Raw genomic sequence first — 22,771 nt, 5'->3', positions numbered from 1 at the left:
CTAAGCATTTTTTTTTCCCTGGTGTATGGGGCCTGTCAGAGGAGAACCTCAGTAGTGATGCCTCAAAAGAATAGATCAATATATCCAATCTCTGTTTAGATCATCCTTCCTGTTTCGTAAAGGCTCAGAAAAAGAGCAAACCCTAATCCTCTCATCAGCATACACGTCAGACACACTGAGATACCTTTCTGAATATGATATAGCAGAAGGGAGACAACTGGGCTCTTCATCCTTTTTTGGCACGTGTTGTCTAGCTGATTTAACTCTTTCGAACTTAAAAGCTTTTTCTAGTGTTCTAAGGTCCTTCCTTTCAACCTTGACTTTTTCTTTTCTTATTTTCCCTCCTTTTACGTATGGTGAATGCATTAAACTCTCCAGTGAAGATAAAAAGAACACCGGTCCCATCTATTCTCTGGTCATTCCATAGATACCTCTCTCATACATAAGAAGAGACAGTTTGGGCGAATATTGTGAAAAGGATAGATATTACTAACAATGGCACCTGGTGCATGATTATCCAAGGGGAAGGAGCTCTGTGTAGCTGTGCTTTGTTCCATTTGATTGCCTTTTGAATTTCAAAGAACATTTTCAAACATGGCTTACATTTCCAGATGAAGACTGTGAACACAACAGTATTAATGCACTGCTTTGAAAAGAGTGCTTCTGTGTCTCACCAGGGAGCTTAGCTCAGCTTTTAGTATTAAAATACATGTGTGCATAAATGACTTTAACATGGCTTTGTGTGGATTTTTAAGCTATTTTCAAATAAGTTAACAGAAGTATCTTCATGTTTAGACACTTAGTAGCATTTACTATGTCTTTTTATGATTTTTTTTTCCTATTATGTAGACCTTTTGCTTAAGCAGTACTGTAAGTAGTGTTTACTGAAGAATATGTGGGTAACTCCAGAGAGCATGTCTTGATTTCATTACATTTAACAGCCAAATAATCAAATTCATTGTTTGCTTTACTGCTTGAACTCTTGTTTATTTATCATTTGCTACACTGAGTGCTTTGTGAGCTCTGCAAAACTGATCTACTGCGCCGTTGACTTTGTTTCTAGCATCTCTTGTCTGAAATGGAATCATTAAAGCCGAAAGTCCACGCAGTTCAGGTCTGCCAGAGCGCCTTGAGGATTCCTGAAGAAGTGGTCACCAGCCTGCCGATATGTCACAGTGCTCTCAGGCTGCAGGAGGAGGCCAGCCGGCTGCAGCACACAGCCATCCAGCAGTGCAACATAATGCAGGCACGTGCACACACACAGGGTGGAACTTTGCATCCCTTCAGAAGGGATGCTTGGACTGTGAAATGTTTGTTTGTTCGTTTATTTTAGGAAGCGGTGGTGCAGTATGAGCAGTATGAGCAAGAGATGAAGCATTTACAGCAAATGATAGAGAGCGCCCATCGTGAGATCCAAGACAAGCCAATAGCAACCAGTAACATCCAGGAACTCCAGGACCAGATTTCACACCATGAGGTAGGAGAACCACTGTGCAACAACATGGGCTCATGGGCAGCTCATTGCCCAGGAAAGTTTCTCCTCAGCAAGTCTCAGAGGCTTGCTGAGCAGTTTTTCAGGTATCTTCCAAGACTAGTTGAGCAGATGAACAAGTATCATAGAGGAAACTCATGCTGTTAGTACAGTTCAAAGTATTCTTTTCTGCACTCAGTTAAAAGTATTCCAATCTGAGGTCAATATTATTATGGACTAAAGCAATATATAACTAAGGGAGAGCTAAAAGAAAAATATTTTTATATGGACATAACTAGATACAATTTTTATATCTTTTACCTCAGACAAAGGACGGTTCCAAATGACAACACTGAACATTTAATCAGATGCTCAGTGCCAACGTAGTGATTTACATCCCAAAGTCTTTATTTCCTTTCCATTAATGTTCTGTTAGAAAACACCAAGGGATTAAATCACAGGAAAGAGAGTAGGAGAAGAAGACAGGAAAGATAGGAGGAAATTCTGCAGGGATGACTCCAAAGACTTCCTGCCACATCATTGCTAGGAAGAGATTTTTCCTGTCCTGCCCTCAGACTTATGGATTTCTAGAGCTCCTGTGAGTCAGGATCCTGTCTGTGAAACCTCCTCTTCTGTGCTGGCACTGGATTGCAAGGACCCTTTTACCATTCCCAGTGTCTGTTGCCGTGTGCTTTGGGATCAAAAAATAGAATCACTGGTGTGCCATTCTGACACCAGGTGGCACCATTTCTTTATCTTTGATTCACAAAGTTACATATTGCATTATGTAATATAACCTAAAAGTCTATTGCCAGTATTGTTATGCTCATTTTCAACCTAGTTGTTGCAAAAGGCACACCATACAAGTGCAGAGCGGGTATCTTAAAAACACTTCTGCTTTTTTAGGATTGAATTGAAAGAATTCTGTTAACAAATGTCCTGGAGCAGCTAACGCAGGGAAGTTGCTTCAGCAATACATGGTAAGAATGCTGCATACAGGAAGGAGTTAAAAATGGGGAATCTTAAAGCTTGCCCCCGTTTGGATGAGTCCAGTAGTTAGCAGTCCTCTAAAAGATCTGTAGGAAGACTGCAGCTTTATTCTATTACACATGACAGCATAAGCCACAGAGTGGCAGGGTTTCCTACTTGAGAGCTTCCCACATTTAGGGATAAGGAGTTAATTTTCCTCAGACAGCATTTAGTTTTCTATCAGAAGAAAATATTACAAAGGATTTGGTGAAAAAAGCATGAATTCAATATGGCATTAAATAATGTACAATTGATCTTCCATATAGAGTCTAATTCAAAATACTGAATGTAAATACTCAGATATCCATGCTTTTGTCCTTTATTTTGTTTGCTGAATAATTATAGAATAGGTCGCAAGTGTATAAGGGGGATGTATTGAACGCTATGTTGTTACATCTTTTAAAAGCAGGTCTATCAAGATGCTTATTACGTGTGTTCTAAATTAAAGATAAGATGTTACCAGTTTCCTTGCTGAAACCCACATGAACTTCAAGGGATATATATAGTATCTATGCTTAGAATGACAGTAGGAGGAAGAATGAAGGAAAGTACACTCTGATTTGCAGAAATCTTGTAGTACCCTGCATGTATACAGCAGTATTTACTATCTAGAATTGTGTGTACAGAAGCCTATTTCTTTACACTTTCATGTGAGAAGGTAGTCAACTCTTTCTATGCTTCTGTACCATTTTAATGAACATACACTAACTAGAAGATGTCTATGCAACCACAGACTGTTGTCAGCTTACATTACATTTTTAGCTTGATATATTTTTTCCATTTTTTGTTTTTTTTTTCTTCTTTCCTTTGTTTTTAATTGAGAGAAGAACGTTGGATACTTAGTGGAGTTAATGTTAGATCTCAGTAACACTGATGGCGTTAAGAAATTATATTGAATGATGATTGATTTCCCACTTAGCCCTTGAGAATTATCATTCATTGAGAAGTAGTGTATGACTCTTGCAACAGCTATTGTTTTCCCTGTCTGTGAAAATGAGCATTTTGAAGAAAAGAAATAAAGCAGAAATAAAGTGGAATACACGTTTGAATGAACAGTCACTGAGTTGGCAGGCAGGCTTCTACAAGCACTGTTTTCACTTTGTAAATCAAAGATCTATCATGTTACTGAATCTCCAGGAGGACAGAATAAAATAGCCCTGTCAGAAATGTGAAAGCCCTCCCACTGTTTCTTTTTTTTTTTAGTTTATGAATTTGTTGCTTTGAAGCTGGATGCTAAACTAGGCAGCAGCACAAAGTATTTGAGAATAAGAAACAATTTCTAAAACTATTATTTTTTTCTATTTCTGTTCTGACTAAACTTAAATTGATGATGATGTTCTCCAAGTAGATAGACCATTTCCATTTCTTAAGAATAAAAAAACTCAGTTTTTTAAAATTTATCCTGCTTTTGTCCACATCTGCCAATTCTTTTTGAAGAAGTGGAAATATTGTATTGAGTTTTAACTCTGGAGGTTTTTAATGCTTTTAGCTCTGGAGACCTTTAACACTTTCCAAACACTTGCAAAGAGCAATCCCAGCCTGCGTTTATTCTTTTATGTGGGTTATTGTCCATATTACATTTGTCTTTATTAAACCACTGTGAGTTATTGTTTGAACTGTTCATTGTATTGTCTGTCATGAGGGCTGAATGATGCATTTTTCACACTTCCGATAATCACATGACCTCATTTTCATGGCATGCACCATCTGGGAGAGTTTGTCTTTCTTAAAAAAATGGAAAAAAAGACGAAAAGAGAATGAAAAAGAGCCAGAGACATTCCCTTTTGCTGTAATGTGGAGCTCATAGAATCTGTGTGAGGTTCAGGCTTGAATGCAAGGATTTATTTTTCTCTGCTGTGATAGTCAGACCGAGGCTTTCACAGCACTTTTCCGGTTTCACTTCAGTGCTCTGGGCTCTGTGGTTTCGCAGTGCAGTGAGATGCAGCCTGACTTGTTCCTTCCACAGTCAACATCCTGCTTTGCAGCTAGCGCTGCAGCGTGTGGAGGGTTTCCGAGAGGCAGCGCGATGATTTTATTGGCTGGTCTTGGAGGAGAGCGCTGGCTTTTCCACGGAAGCTGAAATGCCACTAGTCCTATGGCCTTTATTTGCTACCTCTGCAGTAGGGAAAAAAAATGTTTCCTCAGGAGCTGGCACAGAAGATCAAAGGATACCAGGAGCAAATTGCCTCTTTGAACTCAAAGTGCAAGATGCTCACGATGAAAGCAAAGCATGCCACGATGCTGCTGACGGTGACCGAAGTAGAAGGGCTTTCAGAAGGGATGGAGGAGCTGGATTCGGAGCTCCTCCCCGCACACGCTGCTCACCCCTCAGTGGTCATGGTAAGCGCTGCGTTGCTCTCAGGGCTCCTTATCGGGGCTGCTTGCTTCTGCATCATTGCAACACGCCCGCGCAGGGAGTTGCCACAGCTTGTGTTTGTATTTTGCTTTTGAAATGGCTGGAGTGTGGCGAACCAAACAAGCTACAACTTCCCCTTACTGCAGTATTTTGCTTTATATGGCTTTTCGAGGCTCAATGGTATAGGATGAATTTATTTAACAAATACTCCTCAAAGTTGTCTGTAATAAGATACAAATACAGTGCTTTTGCATGCAGAAGTCAGCACACATGCTGATACTACCTGCTTTATTATTATTATTTTTTTTACTCCTACATATACCACAGCAAACACTGAGAAACTACTGAGTGGCAGGAGTAAGAGAAAAACAAAATAAATATTATTTCATGATATGTAGCCATGGATAGGGTTTAGGTTTTAGGCTTTTTAAAACTTGTTTTTTTAAAAGCTGATATAATAATTGACAATGTACACGGTATGTGGAAATGAAGGCAGCAAAAGTACTTACCTTATGTTTGATTTAATCTAGCTTTTTTTTTTTTTTTTTCTTCCTCTAACTGGACCTTATTACAAACATACTGCTGAGGTCCCGATGTCATTGGGGTGTTTGCCTGAATAGAAATGGAGGGGGGATTTCAGGGGTTATCACTGTATCACAGCATTGGGGAAGCAAAAAGTATATGCTGATGCTAGGTGACTGAAATTGATTCAAAACATGAAGCTACATGTTTCCTAACTGTGCCTGGACACCAAGGCTAATACTGCACCATTCTGTCACCCTCCAGAGTGTTTTTAAATGCAGATTGTACCAGGTGACACTCTAACTTACTATTACTGACCTGACACCTATGTATTTTAATTCCTTAGGATACAAGAGTATCCTTAGGAGTATCAGAGTGATCATACTGAAGTATGAAAAGGAAATACAACTATTAATTCATCAGGTTTATAAGCTGTTAAATAAAAGAGCATGAAGAATGACTAAATAATATCAGGTGGCCACGTGTTAATTTTTTCAGTTGATTTCAGCCTAAGTCCAGCCTAAGTGAGGTAACTGACTGATCTTCCTGTGCTCTGGTTGCTCTTCCTGTGGCAGATGACTGCTGGTCGCTGTCACACACTGCTCTCCCCTGTCACCGAGGAGTCTGGGGAGGAGGGAACCAACAGCGAAATTTCTTCTCCACCTGCCTGTCGCTCCCCGTCACCTGTGGCTAATGCGGATGCTTCCGTTAACCAGGTACCTTCCTCTTGGCATTCGTTCAGCTTTCTTTCTCAGAGACATGCGCAGCTCCATTCCATATGGGGTTTCTTTCATCCTTTGAAATAATATTTATCTACAGCTCCAAGGAACTGAGGCTCAAGCTCGAGTCTAATTGAATACTCAGATTCAGTCAGATCCTTAAGATCCTTCTAATTCAGAGTGAATACAAATGTTGGCTAATGAGTCTGAAATGTGTAAATTTGTCATTAAGAAAGCACTATTTCTAAAAATAAGTTTAAAGTGACCATTACAAAAGTCTTCCATGTAACTACTCTGTTGTATTTATAGTCTAATTTCCGTTTTCATAGTAATTCTCAATGACATCATGCATCCTGAGAGAAAAGGCAATTTTGGAGTTTCTATGACAAAACACTGCATTTTGTCCATGTGCGTGTATCCTGCGATACCATCCTCATTGTCGCATTAAAGCCACAGTGTGATGGCTTCTGCTTAATACCATTACATATATTAACTTTCATGCGTTGTGTAGGAACAGTGTTTGTTCCTTACTTTCAATGATGGTCCATTTTAAGAGGTAATGAGACAGATCAAGGAAATCACTTACGTTCCAATTTAAGTCTAAAGCTGAGAGCTGCAACACTTCTTGTAGGAACACATGTGCACCATCACCAGTTAAGCTGTGAGCAGTGAACCAGCACTGGGAGCATCATGCACATAAAGGGACACATGTAATGTGCTGAAATTCAGAAATTGGCCTTCTGAGCAGCCACCACTTCACTGAGTTCTTCATGTTGTGGGATTTGGATGGTGTGTTTATTTGCTCCTGCATTTATGACTGTTTCCAAAATTGAGCACTGCAGACTTAAAAAGCACAGTGGTGGTGTTTTACGTGACTGAGTAGAATTAGGGAAGTTCTGGCAAGCTTTCAACTAATTCTTTCAAAGATGCATGAGGTGCTGTAGAAGTTGCTAAATATAAGCTGATTCTTTTCTGTGAGCTGACATAATTCCATGACTGCAAAAATAGAATATTATATAATGAATCTATGAAGATCTTTCTAATGGCCTGTTTTCAGGTAATCAGATATTTCCTAGTAAAGTGTACTTACAGTAGAGGAGCAGCTACATATTTCAGCACAAAAATCTTATGACATTGTTAGTAATTAAATAACTGTTCAAAAAGAATGAAAAGAAACAAGAATAACCTGCTTCCTAATAAACAAGTTGGATGTAGGGTCAGTTCATTAAGTTCCTCCAGGAATGAAAAATCAGGTTAATGACTTAAGTAACTTACATATTTTCAATGAAGAGGCTGTTGTACCATAAGCACGTTTTAGCTCTAATTTAGTGTGCAGAAATTCAACAAAAAGATATGTCTTTCATTTAGAAATAGTTGAAAGAAAGAAGGTTGCTAGTGTTACAATGATTTAGAGCACAAGCAGATAAAAGTTTATTCAGTGTGGTTAGTGTTGAAATGAGCTTCACTTGCTAAACAATAAGCGGAAGAACATTCCATAATCAAGTGGTTTACTTACAAAATGCTTCAACATTTAAACCCTTCTTTTCAGATTCAGAAATGAATTTTCACTGTAATCTAGTTTTCCAAGTTTGAGCTACAGTCTTGTAAGCTGAAAATGAGCAAAGCCTCTTTTGCAGGTAGTCTAAACTCACGTTAAAGAAAGAAGCTGCATTCGTATTCCAATAAAATGTTTTCTTTAAAATTAATAGGACTAACTCATCTTACAAGAAAATTAAAATTAATAGGACTAACTCATCTTACAAGACAACATGTTTTGGCAGCCGCTAAACTGTCCCATGCACTAAATAAACAAATTTGGTAAGAAAGAGTTTGCACACTAGCTTATTCGAGGGCCATTTTGATTATGTGCCTGTTTTCCTAGCTGCTTTTGGTTCCCATGCCCACTCTTTTACTTGTAAAACTATCAAAAATACTCCTTTAGAGGATTATCATAAGCCAGTGTTTAATTCTCTTTGCTGCTCTTTAACTGGCTCTTCACAATCATCGTCTTTGGTTCTTCTTTTGCCCTCTCTCTGATAGAGGCATTACAGCTATATACTTTTCCACCAATCGTAACATATACCCCGTATGTGATGAGTTTAACCCATTTAGAGGTAAGACCTCCCAGTTTGTGCTCTTCCAACCAACCTTTCCATATCTGGCCACAGTTGCCTCCTGAGCGTCCCTGCTAATACTCACTGCAATCCATACTGAGTCTAAACTACTTGTAAATATTTGTTAACTGTGATGTTTGGAGGTGTCGTTATTTATTTATTGGTAAGGCAAGAACAAGTATAAGTAGTCAAAGCCTTGTATAGATATGGATATATGCAGTGGAGTACTGTGTAGGGGAAATTTCTTATGTAGTATCCTTGATTGTTAAAGTGCAATAATGTGCTTCATGCTTGTAGGACATTGCTTATTACCAAGCCTTATCTGCTGAACAGTTGCAGACAGAAGCTGCTAAAATTCAGCCCAGCACTTCAGCTACCCAGGAGTTCTATGAGCCAGGCTTAGAATCAGCTGCTAGTGCCAAGCTGGATGACTTGCAGCGTTCCTGGGAAACACTGAAGAATGTGGTAAGTCTGCATTGGAAGAGAGAAAAATGATTGGCTAGGTTGTAAGGAATAAAATGTAAAAACCCTGCTCAACTAATATTCTTTGCACTTCTTGGCACTGTGTGCACTTCTTTGTGTGCTGTGGGCAACAGCGTTTGTCAGTTACAATATTATATGACAATATTACAAAATAGAGGCTTTTGTTTTTTGAAAGTATGGATAGCCTTGGACTCCCATAAATAAAAAGTAAGAATCATTTATTCTGATAGTTGCTTTCAAAAATGTTGACTGTTGTCAGACTATATTCCACAGCCTAACACACAAATCAACGTGTTTTGCCAACTGAATAAGTTGGCAGAAACAGTGAAGAATCCAGTTTCTGGGAAATACAGGATATACTTGGCACATGTTTGTGTATTACTGCAGCATAATCATTCAGTGATGTATGACAATGACCAAAGTTTAGATTTTATGACATTAATTGTAATTCTTTGCAGAGACACAGTATCAGTTACTCCATAGTTACTGTGTCAGGAACTATGCCTCTAGCAAATTATGTGCATGCACATATGTGTATGAGTATATAAAACAAGTTGTGAGAATGTACATGATTTTTTCCCCTGCTTATTCAAATGGCTTTTTTTCAGTCATGGAATCTAGAATCTGATTGAGGGTCTTTAAACGGAGAAATATTTTTGTGCAACTATTTTAATTTATCCTTTTCAAAAATTAAGTGAATAGTTTTTGGTTTTAGTTCCAAAAGCCTAGCGATGTGTGAAGGAAAGAAGAAAGAGCAAATCCTCTATCAGAAAATAGAATTTATGGCTTCCATTTCTCTTCAGATCAGTGAAAAGCAGCGCACCCTCTATGAGGCTCTTGAACGTCAGCAGAAATACCAAGACACACTCCAGTCTATATCCACAAAAATGGAGAGCATTGAGATGAAACTAAATGAGAGTCTGGAGCCAGGCAAGAGCCCGGAGAGCCAGATGGCTGAACATCAGGTAAAAACTTACATGTGCGCGAGGGAGAGCTTGTACTTTACTGATCCTTTTTTTGTTACATAATGGCAGTCTTCAACATTGGCTGCCCCAAAGTTATGCAGAAGCCACCTGAACTTTTTCCTTTAGCTGTGTGTGTTTCCTTTTGGACATCCTGCTCTTTTAGAGTTGGTATAATAGGGATTCCTTTGAATTTGAAAGAGTAGCATTTTAGGAGAGCTAAACTAGTAAGGCAGTTTGTCCAAACAAGATTTTCAGCAAAATGTTTTGTCAAAGTTTCTGCTCAGTGACCCTTAGTGACCCTGTGCAGCATCATTGCTATCAGCCTTTGTCTATTTTTTGTGTGTCCAAATTTACTATAACTACTACTTAGACATTTTAAAAGGTTGTAAATTCAATCTTAGCTGCTTTAAGCAAAAAAAAAAAAAAAAAAAAAAAAAAAAAAAAAAAAAAAAACACAATAAAATGCCCTGCAAAGAAAATTCTTGCAAAATCATGCTTTGAATATTTTTCACTATATTTTCATAACGAGAATGTAATATCTATTCATGGTAAAATGCTGTTGTTGTATTCATAAAGCAGATTTCCCTCTTCAGATTTTTCATATCAATATTTCTGACAAATAAAGAAAGGAGAATGTGGGATTCAAACATACTGTATCAACCTAGAATATAAGATGATGGTTTTTCCATGTCTGTTTCAATTTTCAAGGCTTCTTTCCTGGATATTCACAGTTTCAAGCTAAAAAAAGACCTGCATTCACTAAAGTAAAAATAGATATTTCACTAGCAGATATTCATCCTCAGAAGAACTCACAGGGAGTATTTCAGAGAGGCAGTACTATCTTTCTGTAATCTATGTAGGCAAGATGTATAAAGATACAACCACCATAGGTCTCCATCATTATTCTATGTGTAGATGAAACAATGAGCCATTATTTTATTTCAAAATTGTTTTCATATCATCATTTCATTAAATAGGAAAAGGTATGAAATAGGATTTTCACCTTGGTTTAATTTGGTTTCCTTTTCATTATACTTGCACAGAAACTGTAGGCTCAGATCTTTTCTTTGATATGTTTTGCAGTTTTCAGCAAAATATATTTAGGAAAAGTTAAAGACCTAATGTTGGATGCTGGTTTTGCTGTTGATCTACACATTCTTCTAACAACAACAACAACAAAACAAAACCAAAAAGCATATTATAGAACACTCCCCAATATAGTGCATTGTAATGGAAAATGCTTCAAGCATGATGTAGCATGACTTTTGTAGTAATGTGTGAAGTCACATATACTTGTACATGTGTACATGTACTGCCTGCAACTGTCATGAAAGGATCTGCTCTAAGAGATCAGTTATGTAACAGCTCTTCCTCGGTATCTTGGAAACTGTTTTAAAAATTCTAGATTAAGAATTTTCACAGGAACTTGTCTTCCAGTTAGTGTCCACATGTCTGTGTGTACTGCTGGGTTTTCCCCATCTAGTTGTTATTTCTGAGTCATTGCCGTGTTTTATACTGATATCTTCTGGATATATGCTGGAGGATGTCCTCCAGAAAAGACATGGAAGTTCATTGGAAGCTGGTATGTATAATTTTTTAACAGATTTATTTTGATGAAAGTTTGAAATTCAAGTTGAAAAATGAAATTCATACTTCAATTAGTAGATGTATGTTCTGAGCCTAAGTATCTAAAGGCACAATTCAAGTCTTCTGAATCCTAGGACTATGAAACACTGATGACCCTGCATGTGCAGGGGGGTTGGACTAGATGACGTCTGAGGTCCCTTCCTGTGTTAAGCATTCTATGATTCTATGATATGGACATGTTGCACTGTGTATTGTATTTAAGTTCCCTTGGAGCACTGTCATCTTCACTTTTGTATTACAAATATAGCTTCTTATCTTCTCATGAATGTAGAAAACAATGAATTTTTCTGCTGTCATTATGAAATAGGCGTTGATGGATGAAATGATAATGCTACAAGAAGAAATTGGTGAACTTCAAGAAACATTAGCAAATGAGCTAATTTTAGAGTCATTGGATGCAGAAGTCGCTGATCAGCTGGCACTGCAGTCCACTCTCACAGTCTTAGCAGAGCGGATGGCCACGATTCGAATGAAAGCACATGGAAAACGACAGCTATTAGAGGTACAGTAAAAAACCACAGAAGTGGATTTTTGAACCAGACTTGAGATTGAGAGCCACTTTCAGCAAGTCCTTAGCCAGTCAGTCTTGCTTGCTTCTAATAAAAATAAGTAATTTAAAGTTCTGCTAACTTCTCATAATCCCTCTTAACGATATAATATTCTTCAGTTTTAGTCAGCCTCACTTGTAATTACCAGATGGTAAGTAATCAGAAAGAACATTTTTGTAAAACTTTCTAACTTATGAAAGAAGTGTATTTTGTCTTAAAAATGCTGGAAATAGGGAAAAAGGTGTTTTATTGAGTATTTCTTTAAAAAAATAAACAGGTCATAATTTGTACCTCTAGGAGAAACTGAATGAGCAGCTGGAAGAGCAGCGACAAGAGCAGGCCCTTCAAAGATACCGCTCAGAAGCTGATGAGCTTGATCACTGGCTGCTCAATACCAGAGCTACACTGGACACATCCTTGGTTACTGCTGAGGAACCTATGGACATGGAAGCTCAGCTAGTAGACTGTCAGGTAAAATTGTTAACCACATAGTGTTTAGATGAACAGGATAGGCATAGATTTGTCTGAATGCAAAGATAAAAATGGAGCAAATATGGAACATTAATGTTAAGAACATTAATGAGTTGGGTGGGCCGGCTTCTTAGTGGCTCATCTCCTCATCAGGAGGTTTCTCATCTCCTAAGCATGCTACATATGTTCAGTTAGCTTAATCAGCAATGACTGAAATAAAGGCCTATTCTTCAGTTGTTATTGAAAGACTACAGACAGGGCTTTAAAAAGAGGAGGAAAGCATAACAGTAGGAAAACCGGATACCCTGATCACACAGATATTCAAAGTTCTACAATCTTTAAGGTGGCTGTCTGTTTTGTTTTAAAGGCAGCATATTTGCCTCACATACTGTTTTAGCTCCACCCAACCTGGAGATGCCCTGTTGTTGAACACCTGACTTACAAAAATAAGAACACCTGCAAATGTTCCTTTTTTACTCCTAATTTTCCAGCTAAAGTACACACTCCTGTTAAGCAGTGATAATTGGGACAGTAGTATATCTTTTTCACAAGCAATCCCTTCCCAGATTCTAAAGTAAAGTCTAATAACCAGCATTTATTATTATCAGACTACAAGACAATTTTGCAGCAATAGCAGTAATTGCATATACTTTTACTAGCAAGATCACCTATAACATCCAGATTCCCAAATTACTTGCAAGGTTCCCACTTTTAAAAGGATCTAGAATTATGCATGATCACAATTCAAAAAAAAAAAAAAAAAAAAAAGAAGAGAAGAAATGAACAGAAGTTTCCTCTCTTCTCAAGCTATGGACTATCTCAACTAACTCAAATATTCTCAAATATTCTTTCATTGCATGTCCTTGAAAGCTGTTTGTTTCATATAGATAAACCCTGTGAACTGAAATCAGTATTTTTTAAATATAACCTGTAGGAATCTCAATATTAAAATCTCAATATTAGAGGTAATGCTATTCAAGCAATTAATTTTCTGGTTCTTAAAATCCTAATACAGTATGTTTGGGGGTTTTTTTCCACTCTTGTAGTGGCTCTACCCATCTTATCATGCACACATTCTTTAAAGGGCAACATTTCTAAGTTTATACTTGACAGATGCTATGGAAACCAAAACAAGTGATATCAGGACAAATTTCTGTATAAGAATAGCATGAACTTGTAATTTCTAAGATGAGAATATGCCTCATGTCTGTAATACATAGACAATTAATAGAACATCAAGACAGTAGCTTTTGAAAATAAACATGCCAGAGATTTGCCATGTAAGTCTCTCTTTAGACTAAAGAGGATTATACAGAAATCCTTAAGTCCATCACGCACCAATCAGAAAGAGCAAATAGTTAAAGAGAAGCTTATCAGTGCAGCCAGAGCAACACATAGGAGGAGGTGGGAAGGACTTCACTGAATATACATGGAAGAAGAGGAAAGAAGTAACTCTTACTCTCTGCTCTCTCTTTCTTGTCATTTTGGATGTCAGTCTAGCATCTTAGCCACAGTTACCATTAATGTGCAAATAAAGAACATCTTCTCTACAACAAATTCTTTGTTTCCAGCAGCTAAACTTTTCAATTTCTTTTTTTGAAAAATATTACAGACAAAGCTGACAAATGCAAAGGTTTGCAAGCATATTATTCCTAATGACTTTGGAAGGGACTGGAAAGCAAAGCAATGAAAATCTATCTTGCCTTTAGCTTGACGGAGGGTGACGTAGGCCAAAAGTCTCCTTGCGAGAAAGTGTGGCAGATGCTGGAAAATGTATGAATTTGCATCTTTGTTTTTGCTGCTGCAGAACATGCTGGTTGAAATAGAGCAGAAGGTTGTGGCCTTGTCTGAGCTGTCTGTGCACAACGAGAACTTGCTTATGGAGGGTAAAGCTCACACCAAGGATGAGGCAGAGCAGCTGGCAGCGAAGCTCAGGACTCTGAAGGGCAGCCTTCTGGAGCTGCAGAGAGTGCTCCACGACAAACAGATCAACATTCAAGTAAGTGCCTCTTTGCAATTGACTTCATAGTGGGCAAACTCAAAAAAGGAATTAAAAATGTTTTGCTTTAATAACTGAACCTGTTTGTATTTAATTAGTAAATGGAATTGCATTCCAAAATACTGAGTTGCATAGCAAGCTTTAGATTATTGCTTTCAAGGTTAACTGTACTACTTTGTGCTAACACTATCTTCACCTCACTATCTTTATTGAAAGGATCAAGATGCACAGTTTGGTCAGAATATAATGTATTCTTGTTCCCAATCCTCATAGTTTGATATAGTCTAGTGCATGTCACCCCTTCCACCCAAAAAAGATAACAATCCTAAATATCTTTCTATCTATATATACATATAGATATAGATATATGTATGTATCTCCTCATATACATCAGGCACAACCATAGCTAATGGATAGTATTTTAAAATATGACAAATAAGCAGTGGTATCCTTAAAATAAATAAAATACTCTATAAACAAAGACACAGATTTAATCTCCAGGATTCTTTTCCTGGCATCATTACTTATTGCCGCTAGTTAATTTTGCTTAGCGGTTGTTTTATTCATTCTTTAGCCTAAACTAACATATGGAGAGCTGAATACACACAAGACCCTAACCATGTAATGTGACTGACTGCCTTTGAATTTGCCTATTCTGCTGAAATTCTCCTCCACCCTCTCTTTTCTTTTACCTCTTCTCTGGGCTTTACTGTGTAAATTAAACATGATAAGCTTCAAAGATTTCTAGCTTGTAATGCAGATTAAAGCCTGCCAAGAGGTTACCATGAAAAGTCACTTAGCATACTAAGAACTATTTTTAGTTCAATGATCATAGGACAACAGAACATAGATTCACACACAAAAAAATAAAATTAAATAAGTAACAGGTATTTATAACTATTGCAGCTAAGCACCAATGTGCTTACTATTTTGGCCAAAGAAAAATACCAGATTTGGAGAGGAAATAAGTTGCTTGTCTCAATTTATCTTGCGTATTAAGCCTCATGATTTAGGCAAGTGAAAAGTATTGTCAACAACATGCAGACAAATAACGCTTTATGGGGGTATGCTATGCACAAAGTGCAATGGCATGACAGACTTGCTGCATTCTGCATTTTAAAATACAATGGTGCTATCTAATTTGCTGAAACTTTTAGAATAGATTTTGATATGCTTTTCTAATATCTAAAATAACAACATTTGTACGTAGAATATGGCTTGTTAAGATACTACATGCATGCAAAATTTAAATTTATTCTGAGGTGAACGTGTCTTTAGAAATTGCAAGTATATTTTGGACTTCACTTTCAGTTCATGAAAGAAAATAGACTTAGGTATGTAACATCTGCATTTTTTATATAGAAATTCAAAGCGATCATCAGATCAGAAAAGGATATTTTACTAAAATTTATAATAATTTCCTGTTCTGGATAGCTAGAAGATCTAATGCAACTTCTTCCTTTCTGAATTCATATCCCTCTTATTGCAGTGCAGTATCCAGTATCTTTTTTTAAATATTCACAGGTATAGGATTTCTTACAGGCTGATGGTTATCACTATGGTACAAGGCTTTTTTTTAGGAGCCAGTGGTAGATTATCTGCCTCCCTTCCAGCATCTTTCTATCTAACTGTGCCTTCCATTAAAGATCTGAAAAAAGTGAATTATTTGGAGAACGTCTCCTTGATTTAATAAAATTCTTCTTGATTCATGAGCAAGATGCTCAAGATAAAGGTTAGAATTTCCAAGCTATATCTGTACAAAATGTAGCATTTTACAAGTACTTTGAAGTATACAAAATATTATCTTGTACAATTATCTTTGAATATCCCTGACTTAGGGATAAGAAGAATGACTTTTTATGAAGCAAAAAAAGTAGAATGGATTTTGCATTAAAAAGGTAATGTTGTTGCTTTGTTTTGATGGAAAAGTTCTGTAGTTGCATTCCCTGGTATAGGTTTTATAAGATTTGGAGTTCCTTTAAGAGATCAATTTTATCATCAGGTTCTTCAAGGATTTTCCCATTATTACATGTTACCAGGAGCGAAAACTTCAAGCATTGTTTTCTCCGTTATTTAAAGGAAAATTAATAAAGTTCTGTCAGATATTATTGGAATGAAAATGCCTGTGTGTTTTTCAGACTTACATTTTGTGATTTGAAAATGATAAAATCTGATTGACGATTTTTTTGTTCTAAAAAGTAGGTGCAATATAATATTTACTGTTATAGCATCCTTGCACCCACAACCTTTAGCATTCCTTCCTATTGTAGGAACCAAGGGACTGGTATTTATCTTAGTTACTATGACACTAAAAATCTAACTAAAATCATTCAACCTATCCAAATGAAATGATCATTCTCTAGTGGGATCTACATGTTGAACTATTGTTACATATAAAATGAAACAAATGGTTTTACAACTTAAAAAAGGTTGCATTTTTTTCTCATTTTGAAATAGAAATTAAAATTGTCTACCTTTTTTTCCCTTCACATTAGATCTACAATTAATAATGTAAATATTCCAGATACTTTGTAAGTTTCTTTTAAAAATATTATAAAATATAAACAAGAATATGATATTTTCCAGGAATATTTAATGCTAACTGCGACCAAATATTAAAGAAAACAAAAAAGACATTTTTTAACCATTCTGAAATCCCATAAATGCCATGGTTCACACTCCAGTAACATAAGGATTTCTAGCCAATTTCTAGCTTTGCTAGAAAGTTGTTCCCTGAAGTAAAGTATCTGCACAGATCTCATCCAGAGAGGAACAAAACTATCTCACAGAGCAAGGGCTAATGGTTCCTTTCAGCTCAGGAAACCTGCTTAGTTTGTTTTGGTCCTCTTACAGTTTTTATCCTTTAATACTCATCAGTCCTGTCAACTCCAGTACTCCCCTTGCTGCCCCAGAATCAAAATCTGACACCTAATCAGAGCAAAACTGGATTATTTCTACACTCAGTGGCAGAGGTTGGCTGGGCTGTTGCAGGAAGGAGTTGAGGCAAGAGGGGTTAGTGCCATCACTTTGGCTGAGCTGGTTCCTCAACGAGAGACAAAGGCAGCCGGGGACATGAGCAGCCTGTCCCCACCTGAGCGCCCTCCACTTGTCTGACCTGCTGAGTGGTCTGGCTAGGCTCACAACAAGAGCTGAGTCAGTACATGAATCCTGCAAAAAATGAAATACGTAGAAAAGCAGAAGAGGAATTAAGCCCCAGCATCAGCTCCCAGAACTTTAGTAAAACCAGTGCCAGCTTTACAGTGGTTGTGTGCCTGCAAGTAGCACTAAATAAACCCAGAGAGATGGGCAGCCAGAGCTACAATTCTGTCCTTAACATTGGGCCTAGTATGTTAAAAATGCATACATTCAAGTATGTTTCTCATTCGAAGGATTTAAACTTACAAAGAACATGGATTTCAGACAGTAAAGAACTAGGTAGATACATTTTTTGTAGTTACTATGCTATTTACTGTTTTTCAGTTTGCTTACACAAGACACTAATCAGTCATATTGGAAGAGCATAGCAGTAGAAATAGAAAGCAAAGAGATGGTTGCTACTGCTGCTCTAATATCTGTTTATGTGTCTTGTCTTTTTGCTTGTTATCATATAATTTGCTCTTTATTATCTCTTTCTTCTCCTGCCAACCACAGATAGAGTCATGTACTTAATGATAAATAGGTTTGATGGGAATGACAAGCAACATGTTTCTATTTTTGGCTAGATAAAAGCATGTCTCTTGTTAGGCAAAAGCCTGGCAAAAATGATCCGTTGATTCCCCACACTGCCAATTAGCACAGAACCCTCCATTACAGAGTGATGCTGTTTCCTTGGAGGGGCAGAACAGTCCTCAGGAATTCATCCATCTATGGTCTCTCATTTTGCTAAGTGTGGTGCTGTGTGTGCATTCATTTCTATATGTTTCCTGCTAACCACAAAAGACCAGTAAACATCAATAACCTTAAGTCTTAGCTGACTTCAGAATTTGTGTGAGCCAATAGCTTAGGAGATGGAAAACTGTACTACGTGTGATCTTCAATTGAATGGTTGCACTTGCCAACTATCTGGCAATATAGGAGATTTTATGAAATGAATGTCATTGTTTCCTTCCTTTAACAGGGATTTTTACAAGAGAAAGAGGAGAGTGCTCTGGACTTGGTTTCCTCACAAACTCCCACTGTCCAAGAATGGCTGGCACAGGCGAGAACAACTCGCTCACAGCAGCAGCAGAGCAGTCTGCAGCAGCAAAAAGTTGGTATTTTTTTATTTTTATATTACATTTAACACTGCACCTGAGCCATTCTTATTAATATTTCAACTGAAGTCTTCATTTTTACACAGCTCCCTACTCAATGCTCTTGTAATGATGAACTTCAGGTCCCAATTTTCTGTCTGTGATGACCAGTTAGACTAGACTTCCTGGGTGGCTGTTACTAAGCCACCTCCCAGCTTTGTACTACTGATTCCCAACAGTAAAATTAAACTGACTAATCTCTCAAAGTTCCTTTAAGGAGATGATCCATACTTTTGAATAAATACCATCAATACTGTCTTTACAGAATCTAAAGCATGTTACAAGGTATATTATGTTGCTTGATACACCTCACATCATCTCTAGTTTAGGTTCCATAAAATGCCTGCAATGGTCGAACAATTCATCCCAGTTTATGTGCGCCTAAGTGGAGACTTTCGCTGCTTTTGGTGTTCAAAGAGGCCATATCAGAAATAGCTCAGCTATCTCTGCTTGACAGTTAAGCAATGTAGGCATATTCTTTCAAGGCAAAAACCGTCTGTTTAAGGTTTGTTCTGTTGTGTTTTGTAACTTGCTATGTTAGGAGCTGGAACAAGAGTTAGAAGAGCAGAAAAATCTGCTTCGATCCGTAGCAAGCCGTGGAGAAGAAATCCTAACACAGCAAGGTGTTCCAGAAGGCCTGCATCTAAGGTGTGTTTTGTTGTGTTCTTCTGCAAAGTAAATTTCTGCAGCAGTATGCTTTGTCTCATTTACGTCCCCCTCTCCCATACAAGCATCTAATCTTGTGATGTGAATCATGGCTAATCATTTTTTAAAATGTTTTCCCAGCGGAGGTGCTCATTGTATAATTTTATTTTTCCTGCAGTTAGTGAGTATTTTTATTTTGGGAGCTCAAGAGTTCTAAATTTTGTCTGTGGTCTGTAGCTTCTTGCCCTTTTGCCTGTTTTAGGAAAGTAGGTAGCTCAAAAAGCCTCAGATCTGGCTGAGAGAGAGTTGTGCTGTATAGAAAACAAGAGAAAAGCTGCATCCTGCCCATGCAGGCCTTGAGAGAGAGTGGAAAGGGCAAGTTCTGGGGAGGAGGAAACAGGATAAACAGCTTGAGAAGCAAGGAATAGTTAACCCTTCTGTTAAAATACTTTATTGACATATCTTAGTGAGCACCTCTGTGCACATGATGCTGCATTATAGAAACCATCAGCCAAATACTTCTTGTTTCAAACCAGTTCCTATCTTACTACCTGAAATACTATGTAAAAGATTTAAGAAGTAGCATTTAGTCTAAATGCTAGAATTTCCTAACTGAAGGAGGAAAGGAATTTCTTACACTTTTGAAACTTTTGTATTTGTTAAACCTTTTCTGCATTTTCTTCATTACAGTGAGAAGCCTGATACCCTCTCTGAGGAATTAGGCTTGGAAGGTGAGAAGCCATCAGCTGAAGAACAGATGAAGATGAAATGGGAAAGCCTGAATCAGGAATTCAATACTAAGCAGAGACTTCTCCAGAAAGCTTTGGAACAAGAACAGCTGGTAGCTATTTTTAATTTCTCTGCACATTTTCTCTATGTCACAACATAAGGAGCTGTATATTACAGCAACTGCATTAAGTTAATACAGAGATTAAAGAATAATTTATTTTTGTGACATATTTATAAAACAGTATTGGCACTCCTGTTGCTCTTATTCAAATTCATCTGAATTGCACACTTCCATTCATGTGAATAAACTGCAAAGGGAAAAAGTGTCTTGGACAAAAGACAAGGGTAATGCTGCAACAAATTGTGCCTCAAGCTGATCAGTGCTCTGCCATTCTGTGTCTAAGACTATTCATTAAATTCCTGGTCTTAGTATGTGGCAAAGAACTGAGTGATCTCAGTCTCTGAATGTTTCCTGAAAGAAACAAACATTACTCAGCTAAATCTGGGACAATCCAAGATCTGTATTTAAATGCATCCTCTGTTTTATATTTATTAAAATGAGACCAGCTATTTTTGCCAAAATACAATCTTGAAAGCTTCTTCCAAAGATCTTATATTAATTCAGAAGTTATTATTTTAGCAAGACAAGTCATTACTAATTTTTGCCACAGGTATTTATTCTTCACTTGTGGTGAACCTCCTGTCATACAATCTTTTATACAACATGAATACAGAACAGTTGTGGAAGGACCACAAGCATTATTTGGTAGTATCCTCATTAGGCAGCAAAATCCGTATGGTTCAATATCGTGTTCTGTTTGTGATAGAAATATTTTTAACTTCCTTCTCAACAGCTTTATAACAGACCAAGCAGACTGATATCTGGAGTAGCTTTGCATAAAGAAGAAGGACAGGATCAAGGATCATTAGTTTCCCCAGTACTGGTTGAATTGAATCAGGCCTTTGAAGATGTGTCGTCTGAGGTAACATTTCATTTGTATTTACAACTGTTGTGAAGCAAATCATGTACAATATCCGTTTTCATCAAAAACTCCCCTAGAACTTCCCAAATATTAGATGTTAGAGTATCTTGTACTTCTGCTCTGAACCTTTTTTGCTTCTTTTTGCCCAGGCTGGACGTGCAGAGAAGGAGAGTCTGCATCTAGAACAGAAGTTGTATGATGGCGTCTCAGCTACCTCTTTGTGGTTAGATGGTGTAGAGGAAAACATGTTTGTTGCTACAGCTTTGCTGCCAGAGGAAACCGAAACATACCTCTACAAGCAAGAAGTAAGGAATCCATGAATAGAATGCTTTATGAACTGCCAAAAGCTACTCCAGCAAGGAAATTTTAAAATCTTGTATAAGTGACCTGTGTCTGTCATAATCTCAATGTACTTGCTGCCTGCTGACATTGGCGCAAGTAACTTTATTGCTCGCATAAATAATGCTTCAAAAAATATCTGACCCAAATTTTGCCTAAGCAGAAGAGAACTGAGCATAGTGTTTGGAGGGCCCTCCTGTTTAATTTCTTTTCTCAGTATTAACAGACATCACCCTGTTAAAATTGAAGCGAACAACAGAGACATCTCTGGGGTACTGAAGCAGTACAAACTCATTGTCATGAAATGGGGTTGAGAAAGAGAAAAAAGCTTTTTCTGGCAGCAGTTGACATAAGGCAGCAACATACATTCATGTTTCCCAAAGCCTTTATTCAGAGTAAAAGTTCATCTACAGCGATTAATTTTGTTTCAGCATTTGTTTTTCTTAGAGCAACTATTTTTACTTTTGTCAGAAATGCTGTAGTTGTACAACTCTCTAACATACAGATCAACAGTGTAAAAAAGTCAGTACCTTATTGGAAGGTGGGTGTTTGTTATGAAAATATGTTTTCTGTAATTTCTAATTGTCACTCTGTTTTGCTTTCCACAAAATCAGTTTCTTGCCAAAGAAATCAAAGAGATAACCGAAGAAATGGATAAGAACAAGAATTTATTTAGTAAGACATTTCCTGAGAATGGTGATAATAGAGATGTTATAGAAGACACTTTGGATTGTCTTCTCAGAAGACTGGCCTTACTGGAATCAGTAGTAGACCAGAGATGCCGTCAGATGAAAGAAAGGCTCCAGCAAATAGTTACTTTCAAGGTATGGTGTCAATTTGAAGGAATTAACGGTGCGAGATGAATGGAGATATGAAAGCTTTTACTCCGAGAGGATTTTTCTTAATTTTTAGACATTTTGGTAATTTTTAGACATTTCCTTACTGAAAATAAATCCATTTCTTAGGCTGTCCAAAACTTGGCATCCTAGTCGTTATCCAAAGCCTAAACTCACTCTCAGAAGAGTTGTATAATTCTTATTCGTGTTGTAGAAAGCATCATTAATTCATAACTTATACCTGTTAGCATTATAATGAATGGAAGTGATTGACTATGATTTTCCAAAGAGAAAAGATAACTTTGGAGTTTGTCTTTTTTTTGTAAGTTATTTTTAAAATAATACAGTGTACTAATATAATGGGTTTTTGTTGTTGTTTTCTCCTATAGAGTGATCTGAAACTCCTGTTTACATCACTGAGTGATAACAAATACTTAATTCTACAGAAACTGGCAGAGACAGTTGAGAGACCAGAAACAGAACAAGTTCAGGTATTTTTTGTCTATTATTTGAGAGCAAAATTGAGGGAAAGATTATAGAGGACAGTAGCTTTGTAAGACTGTATGTACTCCCATGAAGTATGTGAAAATAAAATAAAGGTATGTGAAAATAAAATGACTACT

The 22,771-nt window shown here is 37.1% G+C and overlaps 1 protein-coding gene across 1 annotated transcript in view; it reads left to right on the top strand.

Annotated features, from left to right (window-relative positions):
• The window catches only part of SYNE1 (spectrin repeat containing nuclear envelope protein 1), a 224,829-nt gene that overhangs the window by 134,707 nt on the left and 67,351 nt on the right, over window positions 1-22,771 (top strand). The window contains exons 88-103 of the mRNA XM_026044390.1: window positions 1,064-1,246; window positions 1,334-1,477; window positions 4,646-4,840; window positions 5,954-6,094; window positions 8,509-8,676; window positions 9,498-9,659; window positions 11,614-11,808; window positions 12,152-12,325; window positions 14,133-14,324; window positions 18,442-18,573; window positions 19,158-19,264; window positions 19,952-20,105; window positions 20,845-20,973; window positions 21,123-21,278; window positions 21,927-22,136; window positions 22,538-22,639. Coding sequence (XP_025900175.1) covers window positions 1,064-1,246; window positions 1,334-1,477; window positions 4,646-4,840; window positions 5,954-6,094; window positions 8,509-8,676; window positions 9,498-9,659; window positions 11,614-11,808; window positions 12,152-12,325; window positions 14,133-14,324; window positions 18,442-18,573; window positions 19,158-19,264; window positions 19,952-20,105; window positions 20,845-20,973; window positions 21,123-21,278; window positions 21,927-22,136; window positions 22,538-22,639 — 2,544 coding nt within the window. The remainder of the gene's footprint in view (window positions 1-1,063; window positions 1,247-1,333; window positions 1,478-4,645; window positions 4,841-5,953; window positions 6,095-8,508; window positions 8,677-9,497; window positions 9,660-11,613; window positions 11,809-12,151; window positions 12,326-14,132; window positions 14,325-18,441; window positions 18,574-19,157; window positions 19,265-19,951; window positions 20,106-20,844; window positions 20,974-21,122; window positions 21,279-21,926; window positions 22,137-22,537; window positions 22,640-22,771) is intronic.

The sequence above is a fragment of the Nothoprocta perdicaria genome, unplaced genomic scaffold (assembly GCF_003342845.1).
Source record: "Nothoprocta perdicaria isolate Ctin4 unplaced genomic scaffold, notPer1 scaffold_36, whole genome shotgun sequence".
NCBI classification, from domain to species: Eukaryota; Metazoa; Chordata; class Aves; order Tinamiformes; family Tinamidae; genus Nothoprocta; species Nothoprocta perdicaria.
The sequence above is the reverse complement of the archived record's forward strand: the minus strand, read 5'-3'. Positions and strand labels throughout refer to the sequence as shown.